Source organism: Seriola lalandi, unplaced genomic scaffold (assembly GCF_002814215.2).
Source record: "Seriola lalandi dorsalis isolate HSWRI2012SDOR001 ecotype SW California unplaced genomic scaffold, Sedor1 jcf7180002054553, whole genome shotgun sequence".
Lineage (NCBI taxonomy): Eukaryota > Metazoa > Chordata > Actinopteri > Carangiformes > Carangidae > Seriola > Seriola lalandi.
The window spans coordinates 1,499,710-1,521,726 of NW_019525106.1; the positions used below are offsets into that span (position 1 = coordinate 1,499,710).

Here is a 22,017-nt window from a genome sequence, read left to right on the forward strand (position 1 = left end):
AGACAGCTGCGACCAGCTCGCGGCATGTGGAGGTGGGCAGGGGGGGTGAGTCCGTTTGACCAGCATCGATTTCAACGGAGCTAGTCGACAGTCAGGGACAAGCCTTCAGCACAGTGACACCGGCTCCCCTGGACAGCGAGGGGGAGAATGAAAATAGTGGATTTTGTTTATACTTGTCGGTACAGCGCAGCAGTAGAAGGGAAGTCACTCCAAACGGTAAGCAGCGACGACGGTTTGCTATTGAACTGTTAGCGTCTGTACTTCGGAATACTGTTTAGTCTTCACTCTCTTCACAGTTATTAGCGCTGGAAACGGTAGTATGTGGGTGGCCACAAAAGACTTGTCGCCTGGGTCTTTATTATCTGGTCCTTTTATGTTTTTACAACTTGCCTAATTCTCTACAAACCACTAAAGGAAACAATCCCCACTCATTCTAACGGCTACTCGCTCGCGTGCAGCTGTGGGGTGCGTTAAATTTTGCTCCCATACACATGTGATTTGTAGAGATGAACATTTAGGCTGGTTCGTTTTCTGGGAACCGATACAATTTAGTGTAAAGAGTAAATGGCTTGCCTAACAACCCCTTTACGGTAAGAGCAGCGAATGACCGCTTCTCTTGGGGAATTTCTGATTTTGCATCACTCTTCACGGGCTTTCCAGCAGTTAAATGGCTTGTAAACCCATGGCAAGGATGGTTGAGAAATATATCTATCTATCTATCTATGTCGCCTTAATTTTCTAGCTATCTATTCCAGCATACACAGTATTTGTTTACTGTTTGGTTTCTGTGTCTGCGTATGAAGCCAGATCTCAATTTGCTTCAGTCTAAGGTTCAGTTCAGGAACCATACTTTTGTACAAGATATATAATGATATCTCGTTTAAGAAGTAGACATAGTTCCTGTTATTGGAGAAAGCAGGATTTCACCCTACATAACTCACTACACAGACCACAGATGCTCCAGCATCCAGAAGTAGGCCAGTAACTGGCCTGTATGTCATGTCATGCCATGCGTGGTCCCCTTTGGTGGGTTAACTGGGCGTCTCACTGGTTCATCTTTGGAGTGGGGGAGGTTGCAGACAGTCTGAGTCAAAGATCTCCAGCAGGATCTAGCTCTCATCCTCTGCCAGATGTCTGGTACTCATTGTTTTACTGTCATTTACCCCCTCATTGTGTTTTTGTTTTCAGTCTAATGTTGCAGATGTGCATGCTGCTAATGGCGAGTCCATTACTCCACAATTTAAATATGCATGATGACCAACATTGTCTGTGAAGGAAGTGGAAGGAGAAAGATGTTTTTGTAAATGAGTTTGTGTGAGTTTTTTGTCCAGTTGTATAAAATCTTATCTGCTCAGTCCACAAACATATATAACATCGTTCATTTTGCTTAGCTGTACATGCACATGTTTGAGTGTCAAACCTGCTTGTGGTTTGAGGAGGAAGACCCACATCGGAAAGGTGACAGCTTTGTTCCTGTACTTTCCTGTGCCCCCCCCATCGTATCACACAGCATTTCTGTCTCTTTAATTGTGTCCATCTTTCTGCTATGTGTTCTTGTTGGTGTTAATTGGTTTAATTGCTGATATCTGTTCAAACCATGATATTTGTTCAGAGATCAAGGCAACCAATTGTAATTTTTAATGTCTGATATACAGGATTCGCCTCCCTTATGTGGATCAACGTATATATAATTGCACCTCTCTTAATGTAATTTTTTGTAAACACCAAGGAATTCTTAACTTTGTGCTTTGTAGGAAAGGTTTGATGTTTGAAAAGCTGAATCCAGCTGTGCAGTTCGAATTTAAGAAATACATGTGAACTGAGCTTTTATTTGCAGAAAGCTTTGAGGCTCTTCAATGTGCTCTTGAACAATGATCTGACTGCCCTCTCTGATGCCAACAGGATGTGAGCCACGTGTGAGACAGAGCATGTGAGCCCTTATTTTGTTTTTGTGCCTGTGAATGGGCCTCAGTCAGCAGCATTAGCCATTTTTAGTACAATCAGTGTTGGTGATTAAGTCTTTTTCATTTTTCTTTTGTAAGTCATCACTACCTCACTTTGAGGTATCAAAGGGCAATGATAAATTCCTTTCCTGGATGAAAGCATTGCACCAGAAATGCAAACAATAAGTTAAACTATACTTTGGTTAAGAAAACTCAACAGCATCTTTTTCAAATTCAATTAACAAAGTGTAGTTTTTTTATTACTAAATCCTAATGTTTTATACTGAGACCAAACTTAATGTCCATCTGTAGACCCGTCATAACACTCTTCAATCAGCAGCATTCATTGTATTCTGTTGTGATAATATTATTTCAGTGGAGAGGCATCAATAGCCTTTCTTGTCTTTCTGAATGGTAGCTTTATAATGGACGTCAAAGGCCTACAAACGCACCAGTGTCACAAAACACACCAGATAGTGAAGCTTTTTGCCAACCATAAAAAAGACAGAAAGGCTGTAGCCTTGCTGTGTGACTCGAGATATCTTAGAGTTTTTACACCCTGTGTCACCAAACACAGGCTGGGACGTAAGGGTAACCCTGAACAGGTTGTCAGTCTATTACAAGACTTAAGTATAGAGACAACCACAGTGACTCTCACATTTTCAGCTATGTGCTACTATCAGTTTCACATTGACCAACACTGCATGCCTGAAATCTTTGTAGACCCAGAGAGAACAACCAAACTCATAGAAAAGGCCAATGCCGGCCAGTGGTTTCAATCCCAGGATTATAACAAACACCTAGACCTTGGAAATGACACGGTGATGATCATGACTTTTACGACCTTTTATAGGATATTCATATACTAAAGAATAATAAATGGGTTTGGACTGTTGGTCAGACAAAACAAGTATTTTTAAGACACCATCTTGGAATCTGGAATTGTTTGTGTAGTCTATGTTTGTGTGTTTATGCCACTTTTTCCTACATTTCATTGACTAAATGATAAATTAATTAGTTGTAAAAAAAAAAGAAAAAAAGTTGGTCCACTACACTTTGGCTGTATGAGCCTCTGTCAGAAACCAGCGAGACATTTGCATGAGCCAGTTTGTCTAAATTACTCCAATCTATTCCCCACACTCTGTCCCCTTGGTTAAATTGAGGTCACATTACTGTTGAGATGGAAGATTGTCACTCAGGCTGAAAACCACCACACCACAGAGGAGATGAGTGATGGCTCCTTGGGATAATAACCCCAAATAGTTGTTTGTCTTTTGGCATGTATGGCTAAACCAGGCTATCTTGGAATTTCCCTTTTGTGATTGTCTCCAGTTTGTGTCTTTTTTTACATGCCACTTCAAGTTTGTTTTTGCTCCAAATTCTTTACCTCCTTTTGTTGTTAAAATATGGTGAAATTACACTTTCCCTCCAGCGTAAGACTGCTCCTCTCCCATGTACCTTAATCCTCTGTTTCTATGCTTGTAAACATGATTTCAACATGAAAACTATGATAACCAAATCACCAGTGGAGTGTGCATCAGTGAACCTAGCATAATTTCTGCTTAGCTTCTGACTCGAGACCAGCTAACTTTTCACCTGCTTGGGCCTTATTCATTGGGTAACATGCTCTGTATGTGTTCACCTTCTTGAATTATTTAATCTCTTTGGCGTTTTGTTGCGCTGTGCTGTGGTGTGGTGAGGGGATTGTAGTGGTATACAAACAGTGGAAGTGGTATTGGATCTCATGTTTTTGTGAGCTTATTGATGACCTGACTATGTGCATTTTGTTGCAGTCAAAGCAATTTGTGGGGCAAAATCTTTATAATCTTTATAATGTAATAGCACTAGTTACTCAAATTCTGGGTGAGAGCTTTCCCCTGGTTTCGCTGTTTGTATTATGACTCCATTTTTTGCTAGGAAGAGGATCCATTTATGAGAATGTGGCTTTCTCAGCAGGGTCCTGTGGTTTTGTGTTTATGAATACTGTTCCCTTGACATTCCTGTCCTCCTCATACCACCCCTTGAAAAAAAGTGCTGCCACTCTGGGAAACAAGGCCTCTCTGGCTGGCCCGCTACTCCTGCATCTAAAACTTTGTGTGGTCATTTTTATATTTAGACACCCCCCTCCCCCCAGGTAACAGGGGAGGCAGCAGCAAGGAAGCAGAGACAGTTCTCAGGCTGGGTCAGATTCAGGGTGAGGTGATAGAGAGTCCCCCTTCCTTAGGCTCGAGCTTGTTATTTCCTTTATTAAGATGTGGAATAGATAGTTTGGGATGGTGTAGGTTAATCTATGTTCTGTGTGCTTAGCTTTGGAAAAACAATAAGGCAGAGCGACAGTGGTAATATTGAGTGGAGCAGGACAAAAAAAACCCTTGGGGACAACAATCTATTCTGAGCCTTGTGCTTTTCCCCAGTCCCTGTATTCTGGATGTTTCGCCCCTGGGTCACACAGTCTCTGTATCGCTGCTATTTTCTATGCATAAACACAAACACTACAGCTGTACAAAAGAAACAGAGGGAGATGGTAGAATGAGAGCCTAAGACAGCAAGATAGACAAGGAATCTCTTGTTGAGACTTTGTGGCTCGCTATTAAGGCTCCCAACAGTTAGATTTTCTGTCATTGGTCTAATTCAGTATCATTTTTGTTTCTGTTCTTAAGTTGATCCCCAGGTTTATATGTCATAGTGGTTGCTTCAACCCAGTCAAGAGTAGATGAAGTTACCGCACTGTTTGCCATGCTTTATTGTGAGTCAATAGCCATTTTGAACAACTCCTTAGAGGAACCACTCGGACTAGGGGTAAACAATTGTCCATTGTCCATGCACCATCACACCTGCAAAACACATGTTTCGTAGCACCGGGCATTTGCATCCTTGTTATGTCTACAGAAGGTACCGATTATTTACATACACATTATCATTGTAGCATATATGTAATGACTGGTCATTACTTGCAACATGCTTGAAGATGGTACAAGATAAAACCTAGACTATCGAGCCTACAGTTATTCAGTTTAAGCAGCATTTCTGTGTCTCTGAAGTTCCATCTGGAGTCCATACCTTCCTTTAAAGAAAGGGCCAGCATTGAACATCTTGTACTAGCCTGCTTAAATTTCCTGTGGGGTGAGTTACTGATTCCTAGTCTCTGAGGGACTTCCTTTTTATAACATGCATGTTTTATAATCGCCAGATCAACGTAATGTTGAGAAGAACTGAGCAAAAGATCTTAAGTTTTGGTGAGGGTGAACTTGATTGCCATCTGTGGCAACTTAAACATTTCTGATCTATTTTCACAGCTATCTTGCCCCTGCTAAAAACAGAACCTGTCGGTGATCCTAATCTTTCTCTCTGTCCAGCTCTCTCTTCTTTCCCCCCTTTCATTTTCTGCTTCTTCTATACACATGCATGCTTACATGCACACACTGTGTGTCTGACACCCATTAAAAACTAGAACTCTGAAGCCATCTGGGACTTAAGACTTCTTCATGTGGAAATTGGAGCCATGTGGTTGCTTGTTAGCCTCCTTCCTTTTCTGAACTAGAATGATGCTTGTTCTCCACAATCACCAAGAGCCTACAGCATTAGGCTAATGTAATGACAGAGATAATAACATACACTGCATTGCAGAACATTCTTTGAAATTTATTGTTGCAATTTGCATCCATAATGACTCTAGAAATTACTGCAATCATTAAGTCCTGAAGTCAAAAGCTGTGTAAATAGCAAAAGTTGTGACTTTAATGTGTGTTGCAATATCTTAAGGTATCACACAAACATGAATGTCATGGGATTAAGGAATACCAGAGACATACAGTGTAGGACTCTATCTAGGACTGTCTTGGCTGCCTGTTATATTTTATGTATCTCCTTGATGTAGGTGTCAGTTAATTAACATTTTTCATTTTAGACCTTTTCAAATGAAATGCAGAGGCAAAAGTTAAAAGTCCCTTCATTTAGGAATCATTAGAATACGCTGGTATTTTCTACTTGTCTGTGGTAATTGGTGTGTAGTACTTTCAGACCCCAAGGCAACATAATGCAGCACATGCAGGACAGTTGAGGGTTTATGATGCGGATTGATAATAAATCACATGTATATATGGCAGACTCAGCGCAGAATGCGAGTATGCTTTGTGAGGTTAACATGGTTGAATGAGTGCCTGGCCGAAGCTTGTCTTATCTCGGAGCCAGAGCATCTTTTGGCAGACCACACAGCATTGACTAATCATCCAGTGGTAAAGAACTAAACATCTGTCATCTGTCGCTTCATTTTGCCATCAGCAAATTGGGGCTAGGATTTTAAGTGCCAGCCACATAGCAGACATTCAGTGAAAATGAAAATGTGATCTGTAATCTGTCCCTTGGGATTTCAATGCAAAATCTGTGTAATGCTTCTAATGTAGTGTTTTCAGTGAGCAACCATTATGAACACAATTAGTTAAACAAGCCCAGTGACTTCAGATGAAGCAACCTTCTGCTGTTCGTTCTGCTTGTATAAACATCCCACACCCTGATGTAGTTTCACTTGAGGGTTTCAGATGTCAGAGCACTGATAAACAAATACACACACACCTTACGTAACCTAAACTATCAGTCCAGGGTATATCACAGCACTTTTCCAGGATCCCACAGTAAAATGACTACTACCAGACTCCTTCTAATCTCAGCCTTTCATTCTGACTGTGTAGTTGTATAATCATCTGTTTTAAATCGGACTGCTACTCAGATTAAGATTGATTATAAACCAAAGGAGAGATGATCATGGATCAAGGAGAAATATATAAAAAGAGGACTTGTGCTTTATCATCCCATGTGAAACATGGGAAAGATTAAAAAATAAATAAACACATCAGAAAGTGTGTTAAATTTCAGTGCACTCATCTCTCTCTTTTAAATTTAATGTAATTGATTTACGTTTTTTTAAGAACAACTGCTAAATGTTGATCTAAGTCAAAAAATGTTTTTCTTATTTTTCAAATTTTGTAGCATTCTCAACTCATGCACTAGACTTTAAGACAGGAATAAATGGCCTTTTGGGATCCCATGCAGAGCCCGGCTTATACCTCTACTTTCTTGTCTGAAAAATGAACCCCTCACAAGTGTAGTAAAATTACTTATTACTATTACTTATATAAATTACTACCTAATAATTCTGCCTCATGAAAGCCAATTTATTTATGGCTTAAGAAATGACACCCTAGATCATGTAAGTCATGCCCAGGCTGAACGCAGCACAAAGAAGCAATACATTCAGAGATAAGAAATTTTGACTGCTGCATCGCTGTTTAAAACTATACAATTTGCTGGATGTGATTCAGAATGCTTTGCAAGCTGTTTGTGGTTACAACAGTGCATTGAGAGCTTATATACGCAAGCTAGATTTAGAGCTCTATGTCATAACAGGAAATGATGTCACCTAGGCCCCAGGCTCAAAGTCTTATATCCTGTAAGCAACCAGATCATCAAAATTTAGCCATACAGGAAAGTGGTTTTTCACTACATGTGCAGTGTCATTAGCTCTTTGCATTTCTGGCCCACTGGTCAACCCACCACTTTCTCACCACCGCTACATTCTGAGAGATATGTGACAAGATCTATATTTTAATTTTTTCTGTAAAAGGTGTCAATGCCTATTGTCACGCACTTAATTCCCAGCTTACATTTTCTGCTTGAAACCTACAGCCGTTTCTCTGTCTTAAAATCTATAAACAATTGAAACCTTAATTAATCTCTCTCTCTTTCTCTCATATACTCCTTTCTACAACACACTCCTACAAAAATGTACACTCCCCCATGTATGATGTTTAACTGCATGATCTGTCTCCCACTTAGTGACCTTCTCTGCTGCTTACTCACCTTTTCCTAAAGCTTCCATCCATCAGACACCTTGAGTTCCACCACAACTACCCACCTTTCTAATCACCACTTGAAAAGAGCTGTTCAAAGTAAATTTCTTTGAACCAACCACTGAGTGCCCATGAGGAGGGGCTCAGCTGTGTTGGTGTGTTAATGTGAACTGACCTCCGTGTGGTATCACTCACATCTTTTTTGCTGACTATTAAATGTCAGGTCCAGATAATTTGAGGGTTTTCTCAGTAAAAGCTTTTCTTGCTTAGGAGGAGACCCATTTTGTTGTCACTCTCTTTTTGTAGTTCTCATTGAACCTGTTGTTGAAGGAGTGGCGGCCACTGGTTTCCTTTTCTTCCTGAACCCAACACAATGCTATCAGCAGTTTGGAGACTCAACACAGGAAGTAAGCAGCTGGAACCTAAAGATGAAGCATAACAGACCTTTTACACAAATTTACTCAGTAGACAGTGATGTAGAAAAAAAGAAGCTCACAGTCACCGTGAGGAACTGGAGTGAAAAACATCTCTGTTTTACTCCAGGATGGGCCTTGAAGTTTATCATGTTTTGCTTAAAATCATTCTCATTTGTCTGGTATCCATTTATAAACAAATGTATTTTTAATACTGTGTATTGCAGATGCCATTGCCAGCAATAACTCAGCAGGTGCAATGGGAAGTGTTGTTTGTATTTTTACACATTGAATTCCATAATATACTGTAAGCCCACTTAGCTAGTTGGCATATTTTTCAAGTTTTGCTGATCCAAAGAAACAACATACACAAACAGGCTTCAACACAACTTTTCACATCAACTCTGATGTGAAATAGCTGATGTAATTTTAATTGCTTCCATCCCTGGAGAGAATAACAATATAGAGAAAGCTATACATTAATTTCTTGTTCAAACCATATCACCCTAGATGTGTAAATGTAGCCTGCATATAGTAGGCAGACAGTATTCCCTGATTATATGATATAGACAAGGTCAGAGTCATGTCAATGGTATCCCCTCACAAACAGCTTACAACTGTTCAGAAAAATATGCTGATGCCTCGAAAAAAGCTAAAATACCCTGACCTGAGGTGGACAAGAAAAGGGAAATTGTAAAAAAGAAAAGCATAGAACAGCAGAGTGTTCACTGGTCTGGTTTCACTGACCACCTGTTAGACAAGAGACTCAGCTGTTGTTTTAATGGAGAAGACTGGATGCTGTGTTGTTAGACATGAGGTATATGGCTGATGGATCTGGCACCTGATGAAAAGGAAATGACACATCAATACTAACGTTTTTAATGATTCATTCTGATTGTAGGGGAGGCAGAAGCAAAATTCCTGTCCTGTGCCTGTGTGTAAAGATATGAAGACATATCACATCTGAGCCAAAAATATACATGACTTTTTAATAAATGTATACTCACAAACAAATTGCATCTTGAAATTCAATGGCTTGCAACCTATCTCCTTAATTTATCTTGTCATTGTGCCCACTGTTTTGGCATTGAGATGTAAGATGTTGGGGAAATTGTTCTAAACGAAGTCTCCTAGTTAGCACTAGCCATAAGGGTTTGTTGGAAAAAGCTATAGAGTATTTGTGAGAGGAGGCAGGTGCTCTCACACCTGTTGCTGAAAGGCATGCCAGACATACATACCACCTGAGGCCTCAGCTGGCTACACATGCCATCAGGCGTCAGTGAAAGTATTCCTCGGTGCACAGCATTTGTTGCAATGGGGTTGTCTCTGGAGTTTTCCTCTACAGTGTCACAGAAAGTCTCTGAGTGATCCCAAAGAAGTTTGGTTTTAAACCAACACAATTATGAAAAGTTAATTTTATATTTATATGCCTTAGTTTGACCTACGGAGCAATTTGAAAATGAAATTATTTTAGATTCATATTAAAGTAACACCAAAATAGCCTCCCCTGTCTATTGGAAGACTTTTACTTTGATTTAAATTTTCTCGTCTTGGTTATTTGTCTCATGACTGCATTTAAATGTGGAGCATAACAAAGGCCTACTTTTTTAACCTGTTTCTCAAAAGAAACTAGCGACTGCCTCTTAACACTGATGCTTCAACACCTACAGTACATTCAAAGGCTGCAAAGTTTTCTTATATCTATTTTCGTCCACTATGCCTGCAGGGTGCACCTGACACATTCTTTGTATTCAAACATCACTATGAGATGCTGACCTGGCAAACAAGCGGTGAGGCTGTTCTCTCTGGGGTGTTTATTCAGCCCTGACAACTGCTAAACAGCCGAGCTGTGCTGGCCGGGCACATCAGGCCAGGGAAGGCTAGAGACAGGCTTAAAGGGACGGACTGGGGTCAGGTGGGGGTTATACTGTGAGAAAAAGGGAGGGGGAGAGGCAACAAGAGCATCTGAGTTCCGGTTTTACTACAGGCACTGGTTTCAGTTGGCCACATCTTTGTTTCTTTCCTCATGGGCTCAGGCAGTCTGTCGCTGTCATGCTTCTTGAGTACTGTGAGTTGGCATCAGCGAGGCTGTATGTGCACACAGGCATGAATAACTGTACACACATACAATAAAAAGAAAAGTGCCATGACTGTCGCTGTGTCATACTACACATTGTTATGCCTCATGACCCACTGGCCTTCTGTGAATGCAAAATACCCTGAAATGATGCATAGTTCAACATATAGTACGCCATGCTTTCTTTCTGTCTTTATGTACTTTTTCCAGCGGCTGTTTTACACAGTGTTTGCGCATCCAAAAATCACAGAAGGAAAATGGGGAAAAGCCTGCTTGAAAGCATTTCACTAGACAGATTATTTGGCATTGTGAGAGGTTTAGAGATTCAATCTAAACCATCTTGATCCACTCTCAGCCTGTCCTGCGCTGCCCTTATCATTCAAATTAATCGGATCTAAAACCTGAAATTTGGGCAAATTTGGAAGAATGTGAGAAACACTGTTTTTCATATCACACAAGTATTTAGTCATTTGAGGCTCTGGGCACATTAACTGGAAGTTGGTGATGGCCTTGTGGCTTGCCTCTTCACTCCCTGGCTCCTAATAGACTCCAGCTTTCAACAATATTTATTTTAAAGGAACAGTGTGATGTAGGCCTTGTGACCCCACACTATGGTACAGAGAATTAGTATAATCTGTGTGAAATGTGTATGAGTTGTCATATGTTGCTATTCCTTTTCTGTTTTGGTGATGAATAAGTAAGCAAGTCAGTAATGTTAAGTTGATTTGATGGTGAGATGTATGGAGAGAAGCTGTAGCATCACCACCTCAAATAGTGTCTTTTCTGTGACCTACAAATACTTCCTGCATTTTTGTTGTTGTTGATTTTTAGAAGGGCTTTTTTGTAGACGTAATGCACACTTCCCAAATAAATGTAGCCCATCAATAGGATGAAGCAGGCACACAACCATCCGTAGGTCCAAGCCCCTGAGTCAGAAGTTCTTCACCCTGCTCAAGTGTCCATGGGCAGCACACTGAAATACTTCCAGATTAGCACTATTCTGTAGTCGACCTAAACTCTGACCTAAACTTAAATAGATAATTCCTTGTCCTTATGTTACTAAACTCGTTAAGCAAACTTCAGAAAATACATCCAGACCATCCCTGTAAAGGCAATCAAGGCAGTCTAGTTAAAGTATGTGATGATCTCTCCATACCCTCTCCATATTGTAGACATCCACACCAAAAACCGTAGAGAGCAGTAAACCACCAAGCTACAATACCTTATTTATATAAATATTCAGTTACATTGATGATTGGTTTATGTCAATTCTGATGATTATTAATGAGATTTTTTTCTGCTTCCTTTCAGATTTTGACATGAAGAAGGACATAGACACATTGATAGCAGAGGAACGTGCTGAAATCATTTCTAGATATGACAAGGTAAGAGTGTACAAAGGGAGAAATTGGAGCCACAGTTTGTGAAAGTCTTGATTTGTAACAATGATCAATCCTAAAAAAATTAAAATCATGATCATCTGGTACATAATTTGCCTTTTAAAGAGGGAAGCCAAGGTGTTTTACACCAAAACAGAGGAGTCGACAGTCTTTCTGGTAAAGAGAGGTCCTGAATGGTGCCTGCAATGTGTGAACTCAGAATAGATTTGTTACCAACAGGCAGTGGAAATGGGATTACTTGGAATGATCAATTGATGACACAGTGACCGTGAATGTTTGAATTTGTGTGGCACAAATTGGGGTAAAACCCTTTTGAGTGTTCATGTTTGGAAGAGGAAAACAAGAGAACTACATGTGAAAGAGAAGGCACAAATCATAGGAAGGTTTAGTCTGTTTAGTGTTGTTTTGATGGCTGTTGGAACAAACAAGTAAAGCTGGTGTACTATTGCTGGCACGGACAATTTATTCTACTTTATTTATCTGTATCACAGTTTGTTTGCAGCTACACAAGCATCAGCTGAAGTAACTTTTAACAGTTTATTTTGCATACAGTATTTTCTAATAAGGAGGTAATGGTATGTGAATGTTTCAGGGCAGGCAGGAGGGAGTCAAAATTGACCCATGGGAGGATGCTGACTACAGCATCTTTAAGGTCACTGACCGCTTCGGCTTCCTGCAGTAAGTTACCCGACTTAAAGTTCTGACAGTTTGTGGTTGTGGAGAACACCTTAATTTGTATCTCTGTCAAACTTTCTCTCTCATCTTTCTCACGTCACGATGCTGTCTTATATTAATGTTAAACTTAGATTATCATCTCAGTGCTCCTGTTTCTAACACATGTTGTGTATTTCTGCTTTTCTGCTCCAGTGAGGAAGAACTGCCAACACCCAGTGCACTTGAAGAGAAGGTATGAACTTCTATAGTCCAGATCTAGTCCAGATTTTGACCTTGCATGTGAAATATTTACACCCTTTCACATATGCAGTCGACCACATGTATATATGTCTTTCCTCTTCATAGCAAAAGCATCAGGAGGTTGAGAGAGTGGAGAAATGGCTGAAGATGGTGAAGAACTGGGACAAGTACAGGAACAGTGAAAAGGTGTGTAACTCAGTAGTGACGCACATCAAACACCAGTGAACTCAGGGATTCGCACACACAAACATACTGTCTCAATTTCCTTTTTTCAGCTAAAATATGTGATGTATTATTTCCATGTCTGTTAATAATCTGTTTTCCATTCCCCTTTTAACCAGAGCTTATTCCCTTATCCCTCCCTTCGCTCCAGTCTAGACAACTTAAGCAAGTGTATAAGTGCATGTGATGAGTCCTTGTCATTCAAGAGAGCTGACACGGGTACACCCCACAGAGCAGCATCCATATGTGACCCTCTTGCCTCTTGTGGTGAAGACCGTCTCTCTATGTTTAGAGAGTCCTCATTCACGTCTGCCCATATGTCTCTGTCACATGTGTTTCAGTTGGTGAAGCGAGTATATAAAGGCATCCCCCTGCAGCTGAGAGGCCAGGCGTGGGCCTTGCTTTTGGACATAGAGAAAGTCAAAGAAGATAACCAAGGGAAATATGAGGTATGAATCTTAAAACTGATTACAGTTCCTCTAAAATGTGGATACCTTAAAAGAGTAAATTCTAACAGTCCTCCTTATTCTGTCCTCCAGAAAATGAAGCAGCAGGCTCGCAACTTCTCCACAGAGATCAAGCAGATCGACTTGGACGTCAACAGAACCTTCAGGAACCACATTATGTTCATGGATCGCTTTGGAGTCAAGTGAGTTCTTAGCTTCACTCAGCAGAAAGCTGCGTGGAACTTTCAATTCATTTACAAACATTACTGATTTGGCATGAAAATTTCTTAATTTCCTCTTTTAAACTATTACATCACTGCCACCCAAAAGAGTCACATTGGAAACCTTGAGTAATTTTTACCTATCTTGAGCAAACACACTGCTTATATTGTTGTGGGTCATGTGAATTCTACTCTGACACAGTTTAGTTAGCTTTCATAACAAATATCCTCAACCTCTTTTGTCTCACATGGTGTCTCCAAAGTTCTTGTTTACGTTTTCTCTGTCACCTCACATGTTCCGGTTTGCCCTCTTGCAGGGTGTGACCTCTAGTTTAAACCTTGGAGCAGCCCCCTTCCCCCAACGTACACACACACACACACACACACACACACACACACACACACACACACACACACACACACACACAAACTAACATACTCACATACTCACACACACACACACGCTCACATACTCACACAAAACCTAAGCGGTTGTTTCCTCTTCTCAGTGTTTTATTAGCCTTCCTGTCAGTGCACGAAGCCCCACAGGAAATGGCATTCATACAGAAATGTGCACTGATGAAAATGAAGTGTGCATGTGTGGAATAACACTGCCCACATTGTTATCTGGAGACAACACATACATGTAATGATAATAAAGAGAAAAATGATTAAACACACATTAAAAAACTTTCAGAACACAAACACTCTGTTTTATAGCATTTGCTCTGTGGTTGTGGGACAGGTGTGAAAGCTACTGGTTTGTCTTTGTCAGTTTAACAGAGTATGTGACTGATTGCTCCATTCTCGCTCTTTGTAACGTCCTTCCCCTCCAATTCAAAGCTACTAAGTCCAAGCAGACCAAAACACCACTCCATCCTGTTTGGCTGCCTACTCCTTCCCTGCAAGTCAACAGCTGTCTTACTCACACCGAGACACTGACAGCTATTTAAAGCTCCTTTCCTGTCTCTGTCACTGTATTAAAGACATGTATTTACTATAAAGGCCTGGAGAGGAGACATCCTCTCTGTCTACATTATATTTCTTAATGCCCCCTCCCTGATCCACTCACATACACTTACACAATGACTGCCTTGTGTTCACCGTCTGAAACAGTTGAAACTCCAGATGTAATCAGCTACGCAGCACACAACCCTGCGGTCAGCAAAACTGGAGAGAAGTTCCATGCTGTGGAAGAAGTTATATGATGAAAACATGATATCTGCTGACATACGAGAAATCATGTTAAACAAAACCCACTAAGTGATCCCTAAAAACAGAAGCCATAAAAATGGGATCTTTTTTTTTTTGTGATCGGTCTTTATTAAATTCTGAGTGTCAACACAGCACTAATAGATCACAGAAGTACTTTCGCACATACCCTTCAATAAAATAAAATGTTGGAATGGGGAATGCTGGGTAGCTCAGGCTTAAGACCATTGGATAGAAGGCACACAAACACATTCACTCACACACACACACACACACCCGCACACAGTTTTACACAAACACTACCAGGATGATATGCTGCAGCCTGGGTTTGTCAACCTCCCCAGAAATATTTGCAACTGTTTTGAATCTGTTTGTGCTGATTGATGGTGCTAATTTAGGCATGAGGATGTTAAGAGATTATTAGTCATGTGGCCTTGGGGAATTTTAATGTAATAAACTCTGCTATACTCCAATACAGTGTTTTCAGCTTGTTCAGTTTTTGCTAAGGAATCACATCCTTCTTTTTAACTGGTGGTTTCTGTGTTCCCTGTCTAGGCAGCAAGCGCTGTTTCATGTACTAGCAGCTTACTCTGTCTACAACACGGTAAGTGTGTTTGCATGTGTGTATATATGTGCCTACTTAAGTGTGTGTTACATAATATGGAGGAGTCTTGTATACACTGGCTGAACAGCAAAAGCTGCAAACCAGTGGCGCAACAGCTGCAAGTCCACCGAGTGCGTTAGTTTCCATACAACAAAGAACAGGCCAAGCAATCTAAACCCATCTGTTCTCGTTGTTCAGAGCCTTTGGTGAGATCTTTTATTTATGCGTCTGGCTCGGCCTTTAACATACAGGAACACAATCTAACAGCCAGACCACCAGTAAACCCACATCTATACTCAGCGCTCACATCGTTAGACCAAGTTCCCATTTGACTCTACATGTACTTGACTTGGCAAGGCAAAATACAAGAGATGAAACAAAATCAATTAATCATGGATTTGTCATTTTTCAAGCAGAAATGCAGAACCAATTCCAGTTTCTCTCAGTTGTGAGGATTTTTTCCTTGTCTTATGTGATTATAATCTGCATATCTTGAGGTTTTGGACTTTTCTGACAAAACAAGGAATTTGAGGCTTTGGGAAATTGTAATCTGAATTTTTCACAATCTCTTGGCATTTATTAGTTGATTAATTGAGAAAATAATCAGCAGAATAATTGATTAGGGGAAATAATTTTACATTGTAGCCCTACAAAATATGATATACAGTACTGTGATATACAGTAGCTAAACAAATTTCTCATGACACCCTAATCCCGTTTCATACATTTTATTGTTCATTTGTAATCTTAACAGTGTTTCCTGTACAGTAATGTCTTAGCAATGCATTTGCGGATGCTGAAGTCAGACATAACAAATCTGCCCTGAAGTCCCAATGTCCTTTCTCTATCATAAACCAGAGTATGTCTCAGTGGAGTGAAGTCTGGATTTTACAACTGCGCAGGAGTGATCTGTACATCTCCCCCGTACGCAAACACAGTCCATGTCTGTTTTTCTGATTTGGTTTTGTAGTCGGTTCCTGTGTGGTAGAGGTGTTTTATCCAGAGGAAATGGAAATGTGCTGTCCCCTTTTTCCCTTTTCCTCTCTTCTGACACGCTGCTCAGAAGAAACTGGGTCAGTAGGAGAGCGCGAGAGAGAAAGGAGGAGGGAGGGATAAGGGAGAAAAGTGTGTTTGTCCTTTTCGCCTATGTGATGGTAGAGAAGAATGTGGAGAATGTGTAGTTTAACCTCTGTGCAAACATCAATTATATCTACTGTATTTCCTTGAAAGGATACTTTGGAGTGTCCATCTCTAGCTGTGCAATAAATCGGCTTAATATGGACAAATACCAAGTGTGTGTCTGGTTTTGTGTATCTGTACTTGCCAAGGGCGATGTGTTTAGTGTAAATCATCGAATCATGGTGGAGTCAAATTGGCGGTAATTCAAGTTGAAGACATGACAATACTGAGAATGTATTGGACTGCAGTAAATATTTTTAGTGTTTATAATATTGTAGCTGCATCTACAGTTGGTCTGAAGCTCCTGCTGTGCAATAAAACCACACACATCCAGTCTGCCTTCAGACCACATCAGACATTCAGGTGCTCTCCTCCCTTGGTCTTTAGGCCTGTGTGTGGCTGTGCTCTATTAAATTATGAATAATTCCTCTCATTTGCTCATTCTGTTTAATTGAACCTGTCTCCTCTCTTGCGTTCCCTCAGGAGGTGAGCTACTGCCAGGGGATGAGTCAGATCGCTGCCATCTTGCTCATGTACCTGAATGAGGAAGATGCCTTCTGGGCTCTTTCCCAGCTCCTCACCAACAACAAGCATGCGATGCATGGTGAGACAGAGGAAGAAATGAAGATAGAAAGATAAAAAAAATTATACAGAAAAATGTTTGGACATATAAAAAACTGTTGAATGAGGCCACTACTAATTTGGTCTTTTAAGAGGGAAAATACTTTTTTCATCTCTAAATATTATGTCTCTGTGTCCCTCACCACACACCATTTATGGCCTGCTGATTTATTTTTTCTCTGTGCTAGGGTTCTTCATCCCGGGATTTCCCAAGCTGCACCGTTTCCAGGCCCACCATGAGTTGATCCTCTCCAAAATGCTGCCTAAGCTAAAGAAACACCTGGTAAGTTACAGTACATCTGTATGGCTCATGCTTTCTGCCCATGCAACAGACATGGAGCTACAATAATGGACTGCTTACAGGTCATGGGATGCAGTTGATTTAATCAGGACATTTCTCATTATGTGATTAATTTATGTTGCAAAAGGCCACATGTTCAGAGTCAGGACTGTTTGGATAGTAAGATTTATAACTGAGAACAGATTATAAGGAGTTACTTCCCAAAGAGACTATTTCTCAGTAACTCCTGCCCCACAGGACAAGGAGCAGATGACAACAGGGATTTACACCACCAAATGGTTTCTACAGTGCTTCATTGACAGAGTGAGTATTCTCTAACATTTCTGTTTAAAGAATATGAACTGCATGAATGTTCCATCTCCAGAGCTTCTCAGTTACTATCTAGTCCCAAATGTATTCTGCTCTTAAACATAGCCATAAATCATTATCTCACAGTGCATTCTCTTGCAGTCCTGTTGAACATTGCGCCACATTTGAGGTTGTTTTATTATTTTTTAATCAGACTGACTCTCTACTGCTCTGTGTCTTACATAACAGACCCCTTTCACCCTCACCCTGCGTTTGTGGGACATTTACATATTGGAGGGAGAGAAGATGCTAACTGCCATGGCATATACAACCCTGAAGTTACATAAGAGTGAGTATGAGACTGGTTATGTTATCTTCCCTGCCGTTCAAAATGAGTCAAAGCAGCTTCATGCCCTGACAGAGCCATGGCTGCTGTTGCTATACCAGTGGATGTTACTCTGTGGATTACATGGCACGCTGCCTCACGCTTGGCTGCCTCCTAACTGGATGGCTTACATAATGCAAGTGGTGAGTTGCTGTGGAGAAGAACTGAAAGCTGACTTTTCATTGGATGCTTTGCTGGAGCATTGCCACAGCACATTGGTCAATTTTTTGCAAAAGCACTTTTTTGACAGGACACTTCCTTAATTACCTTAAAGATAGGCCTGTGTTAGTGTAGTACTGTCTTTAATATTAAAATGTATATTTATATCAGAGGTTACCTGACATTTAACCTCATTGACAAGAGTCTCCCTTTCTGTAAGTTAATTGTCACTCTTTTGTGTCTGTGTTGTGTGTGTCTGATCAGAGCGTCTCCAGAAGTTTCAGTTAGAGGACCTGAGGGAATTTCTCCAAGAGCAGCTGGCTGTTTCTTTCTTCCTGCCTGATGATATGGTGGTTGAGCACTTACAGGCTGGTATGTCTGAGCTACGCGGTAAAAAGCTGGACCAATGTCCTCCAGGTACAGTTGTGTTCTTCGTATTTCTGTTATAGTATAAAGCTACAGTCACTTCTTCGTCTCATTTATCCCAAAGTATCATTTTTTTCTCCTTGTTGATGGCTTCCTTATCTTCCATTTCCTTATTTAGGCAAGTCAGAGGAGCTACCAAAGAAACCTCTAGGTCAAGAGAGACCAGTTCTCCTACTGCCGCTGCAGCCTGACACTCCTCTGGAGGTCAAAATAAATCTGCAGCCCAACAGCCAGCCTGATACAGAGACCCAGCAATCAGACAGCATCACCCTACATCAGACCCCTTCTCCTGCAGAGCCCCAGGACTCAAGCAACCTCTCCAGGGCAAACACACCCTCTTTGCCCTCACCAGATCCAGTTGTAGTCCACACACAAAGAACACCTTCTCCTCTAAGGCCTTGTAGAGCACCTCCATTACCTCCAAATGCAGACAAACCCTTTGCTGAGAGTGGGTTGGACATAAATGTGAAGGAGTCACTCCCAGAGTGTAGCCAGAATGAAGACAGGGTGGAACCAGAGAGCCAACGTGGAGACCCAGAGACCCAGGAAGAGCCTTTGGATTGGCCTCCACCCTACGTACCCCTTGCTTTGGACACTCTTGTCATGCAGACTGAGGAAGAGATTATGGATCTTCCAGATCTGCCACCTCCACCTTTCTTTTACCCCGCGCACAATGACCAAAGGCCTCACCGTGAATCACATTGTCTAGGGACTGGGACTGGTCCAGAGACCCAGCGCCGCTCTCCTTCTCCTCGGTCCACCCTGGTTCCTCAGATGAAGTTGTCTCCAAAACCATGCCCAAAACCACCCACTCCCCCCACAAAGCCTTCTCCTGCCCATGCTTTCTACTCCTCCCCTTCCTCCTCTCCCAAACTTCCTCCCCCCAAGCCAACCAAGTTCCCAGTATCTCTCTATGTCCCGGCGTCTGCGGGAGACAGGCGGCCCTCCAACACCTCCCAGTATGACAACCTGTCTGAGGTTGATGAGGATGATCGCTGCCTGGACAGGCTGCTGGCCTCCACTCCTGAGGAAATTCCCAGCATGCACAGCAATCCTCCACATGCCATTAAAAGAGACTATGACCCTGCTCTCTACCCTCTGCCTCCACCTCCTCTCTTCATCCCTCCTTCCCCTTCTCCTATACCTCCCTCGTTGTGTGCCCTCCCCAGTTTGCCACAGGAGCCTGAATATGAAGGAGGTAGCTGGGTGGAGGACTCCATCATCCCCCCTCCTCCAGCTAGTTTTGCTGACAGACTCACTCCCTTTCAGTGCAACACTGCCAGCAGTTCAGACACACACAGAGCCACCTCACCCAGTTACTCTAAGCCTTTCTCTAGGGGCCCCAGGGACCATTCTGCCTTCCCAGCACCACTGTTGTACACCGGGTCTCCCCCAGGCCACTCCAGGCCCTCAGGACAGTCAGCAGTAGGCATGCCCTTGGTGCGATCCAGCCCAGACTTTTGCAGGATGCCTCCAGGTGGACAGCAGTTGCCCAAATCAGTGACCTTCTGATTTTTCAAGTATCATTCAAATGTTACTGATTATGCCAGTATGATTCGGACTCTCTTTTAATGCTTGATTTGTTTTCAAAGCCATATAAGAGGTGAAAGGCCAGTAGCTACCCAGTGTGTCAGAGGTTTATGTATTTGCATGTGTGCGTGCACGTGTGTGAAAGGACTTTTTTCATTGATATGTACAGATTTCTGTGACACTTGCACCTTTTTTGTAAGGGCAGTGTATTTAAAATTGCCATCTGTGTTAACCTTTTCTGCACAAAAAGTGAGTGTATTTTTCTTTTAGACCAGATTTGATTTCCAATTTTGATGGACGGTAATGAGAGATTTACACAGTATTAAGGTGATCTAATACCAGCTGCGTGTTTCGCCATTGCTTCTTCTTCAGATAGTTTCCTTTTCTTCCAACAAAGTGTCTTAACCTGATCAGTGTACTGGGTAGCAACTCTAACGCAAGGGCTTTTGAGGCTGAAGCAAAATGTATATAGCACCCAAAGCCTATACATTTATACTGCATTTATGGTCAACTGTGAGCAGGCTCACACATCTTAAATGTATGTCAAACTATAATGAGAAACTATTAATATAACACAGTTTCTTTACTGTATCTCTAGGTCAATACTTGATGACAAAGCACCACTTAACCAGGTTGCACCATAGCAGTTCGCATACAGACCTTTTAAAGGTTGCAAAGTTGCGACCACCAGCAGCAGGGAAGACATGGTGCAATTTGTTACTGGTGTAAATACAGGCAGGAGGCAGTGGGTACCCTGTGGGTATTTTGCTGCTTTTTTTAACCTTTAAATTTTGTCAATTTCAAAGAAATAGTTTCATTGTTATATCTGTCTGACACTTGATTACACAGCAATAATGTAGTGATTCATGTATATATGCATGCACATATCAAGGTTAAATAAGATGGAAATATAAGACTAACATGAGGATTCCAGACTGATTTACAGTAATGAGACATATTCATGAAGAGTAGCTCCCTCTAGTGGTTGGAAGTGTTACATATTGGCAGTAACTCCAAAATGAAGTCTTCACATTTTAGAACACATCCAGAGACACGATGCCTTTCGGGAAACTAGTCCTAGCCAAGAAATAAATGCTACCTATAATGTTCGTTTATGAATGTGCACATAGTAAGCTAAATTTAAGAAAACAAGGACATACTCCTCATCATACTGTTCCAGATTGTCAGACCAGGGAGAGAAGTGAATGAATCAAAGCTAAATGTCTTTGGATGCACAGCCATAATTTAGAGCCAATGCAGTGAGTTTACTGTCAGTTTATTGTTAATTGTACAGAGCAAAAGTTCTTGAGAAATGGAAGTTGAGCCATAATCTACTGTACAAGGACCTAATAGTAAAACATGTTTATATTGTTGTTTCATTCAGCTATTCTGTATATTACATTATATAGTGTCTCAACATCAGTTGTTTTTTGTTTTGTTTGGTTTTTTTTGCACTGGTTTTGTTATTACCGACAGGTTTTGCAATTCTCTGGAAGTATTCAGTTATTTTCTAATGGAGTTCAAGGTTACTGCTAAAGAAAACCTTTTTCCTTTTAGCCAGATGTTAACAGATGTTTAATGGCTTGTTCATGAACTTTGGTCTGGCTGTTGTGATTCATACCAAAGAACTTGGATCCTGGCCTGCACTTGGCTTGCTGGAGTATTTTTAGTCATGTGACCTGACCACCAGTTGCACATCACTGCTCCTTTTATGGGTATGGTTGACATCAGTGATGCTGAGGCTCAGACCAAAGCTTGTGTACATTTATGCATCTACTTATTTGAGTTTTTATAAAGAGATAAACCTTAGTATGTCTGTCTTCTTCTTT

At 41.2% G+C, this 22,017-nt stretch overlaps 1 protein-coding gene across 1 annotated transcript; it reads left to right on the forward strand.

Annotated features, from left to right (window-relative positions):
- The first annotated feature begins 2 nt into the window (after nucleotides 1–2).
- On the forward strand, nucleotides 3–21,997 carry LOC111661776 (uncharacterized). The gene is made up of 14 exons (XM_023415439.2): nucleotides 3–216; nucleotides 11,591–11,664; nucleotides 12,272–12,357; nucleotides 12,547–12,586; nucleotides 12,700–12,780; nucleotides 13,158–13,265; nucleotides 13,356–13,465; nucleotides 15,251–15,299; nucleotides 16,962–17,082; nucleotides 17,288–17,382; nucleotides 17,638–17,703; nucleotides 17,938–18,037; nucleotides 18,497–18,649; nucleotides 18,777–21,997. The coding sequence occupies exons 2-14, from the start codon at nucleotides 11,599–11,601 to the stop codon at nucleotides 20,168–20,170; spliced, it is 2,469 nt and encodes an 822-aa protein (XP_023271207.1). The 5' UTR covers nucleotides 3–216; nucleotides 11,591–11,598; the 3' UTR covers nucleotides 20,171–21,997.
- The last annotated feature ends 20 nt before the right edge of the window (nucleotides 21,998–22,017 follow it).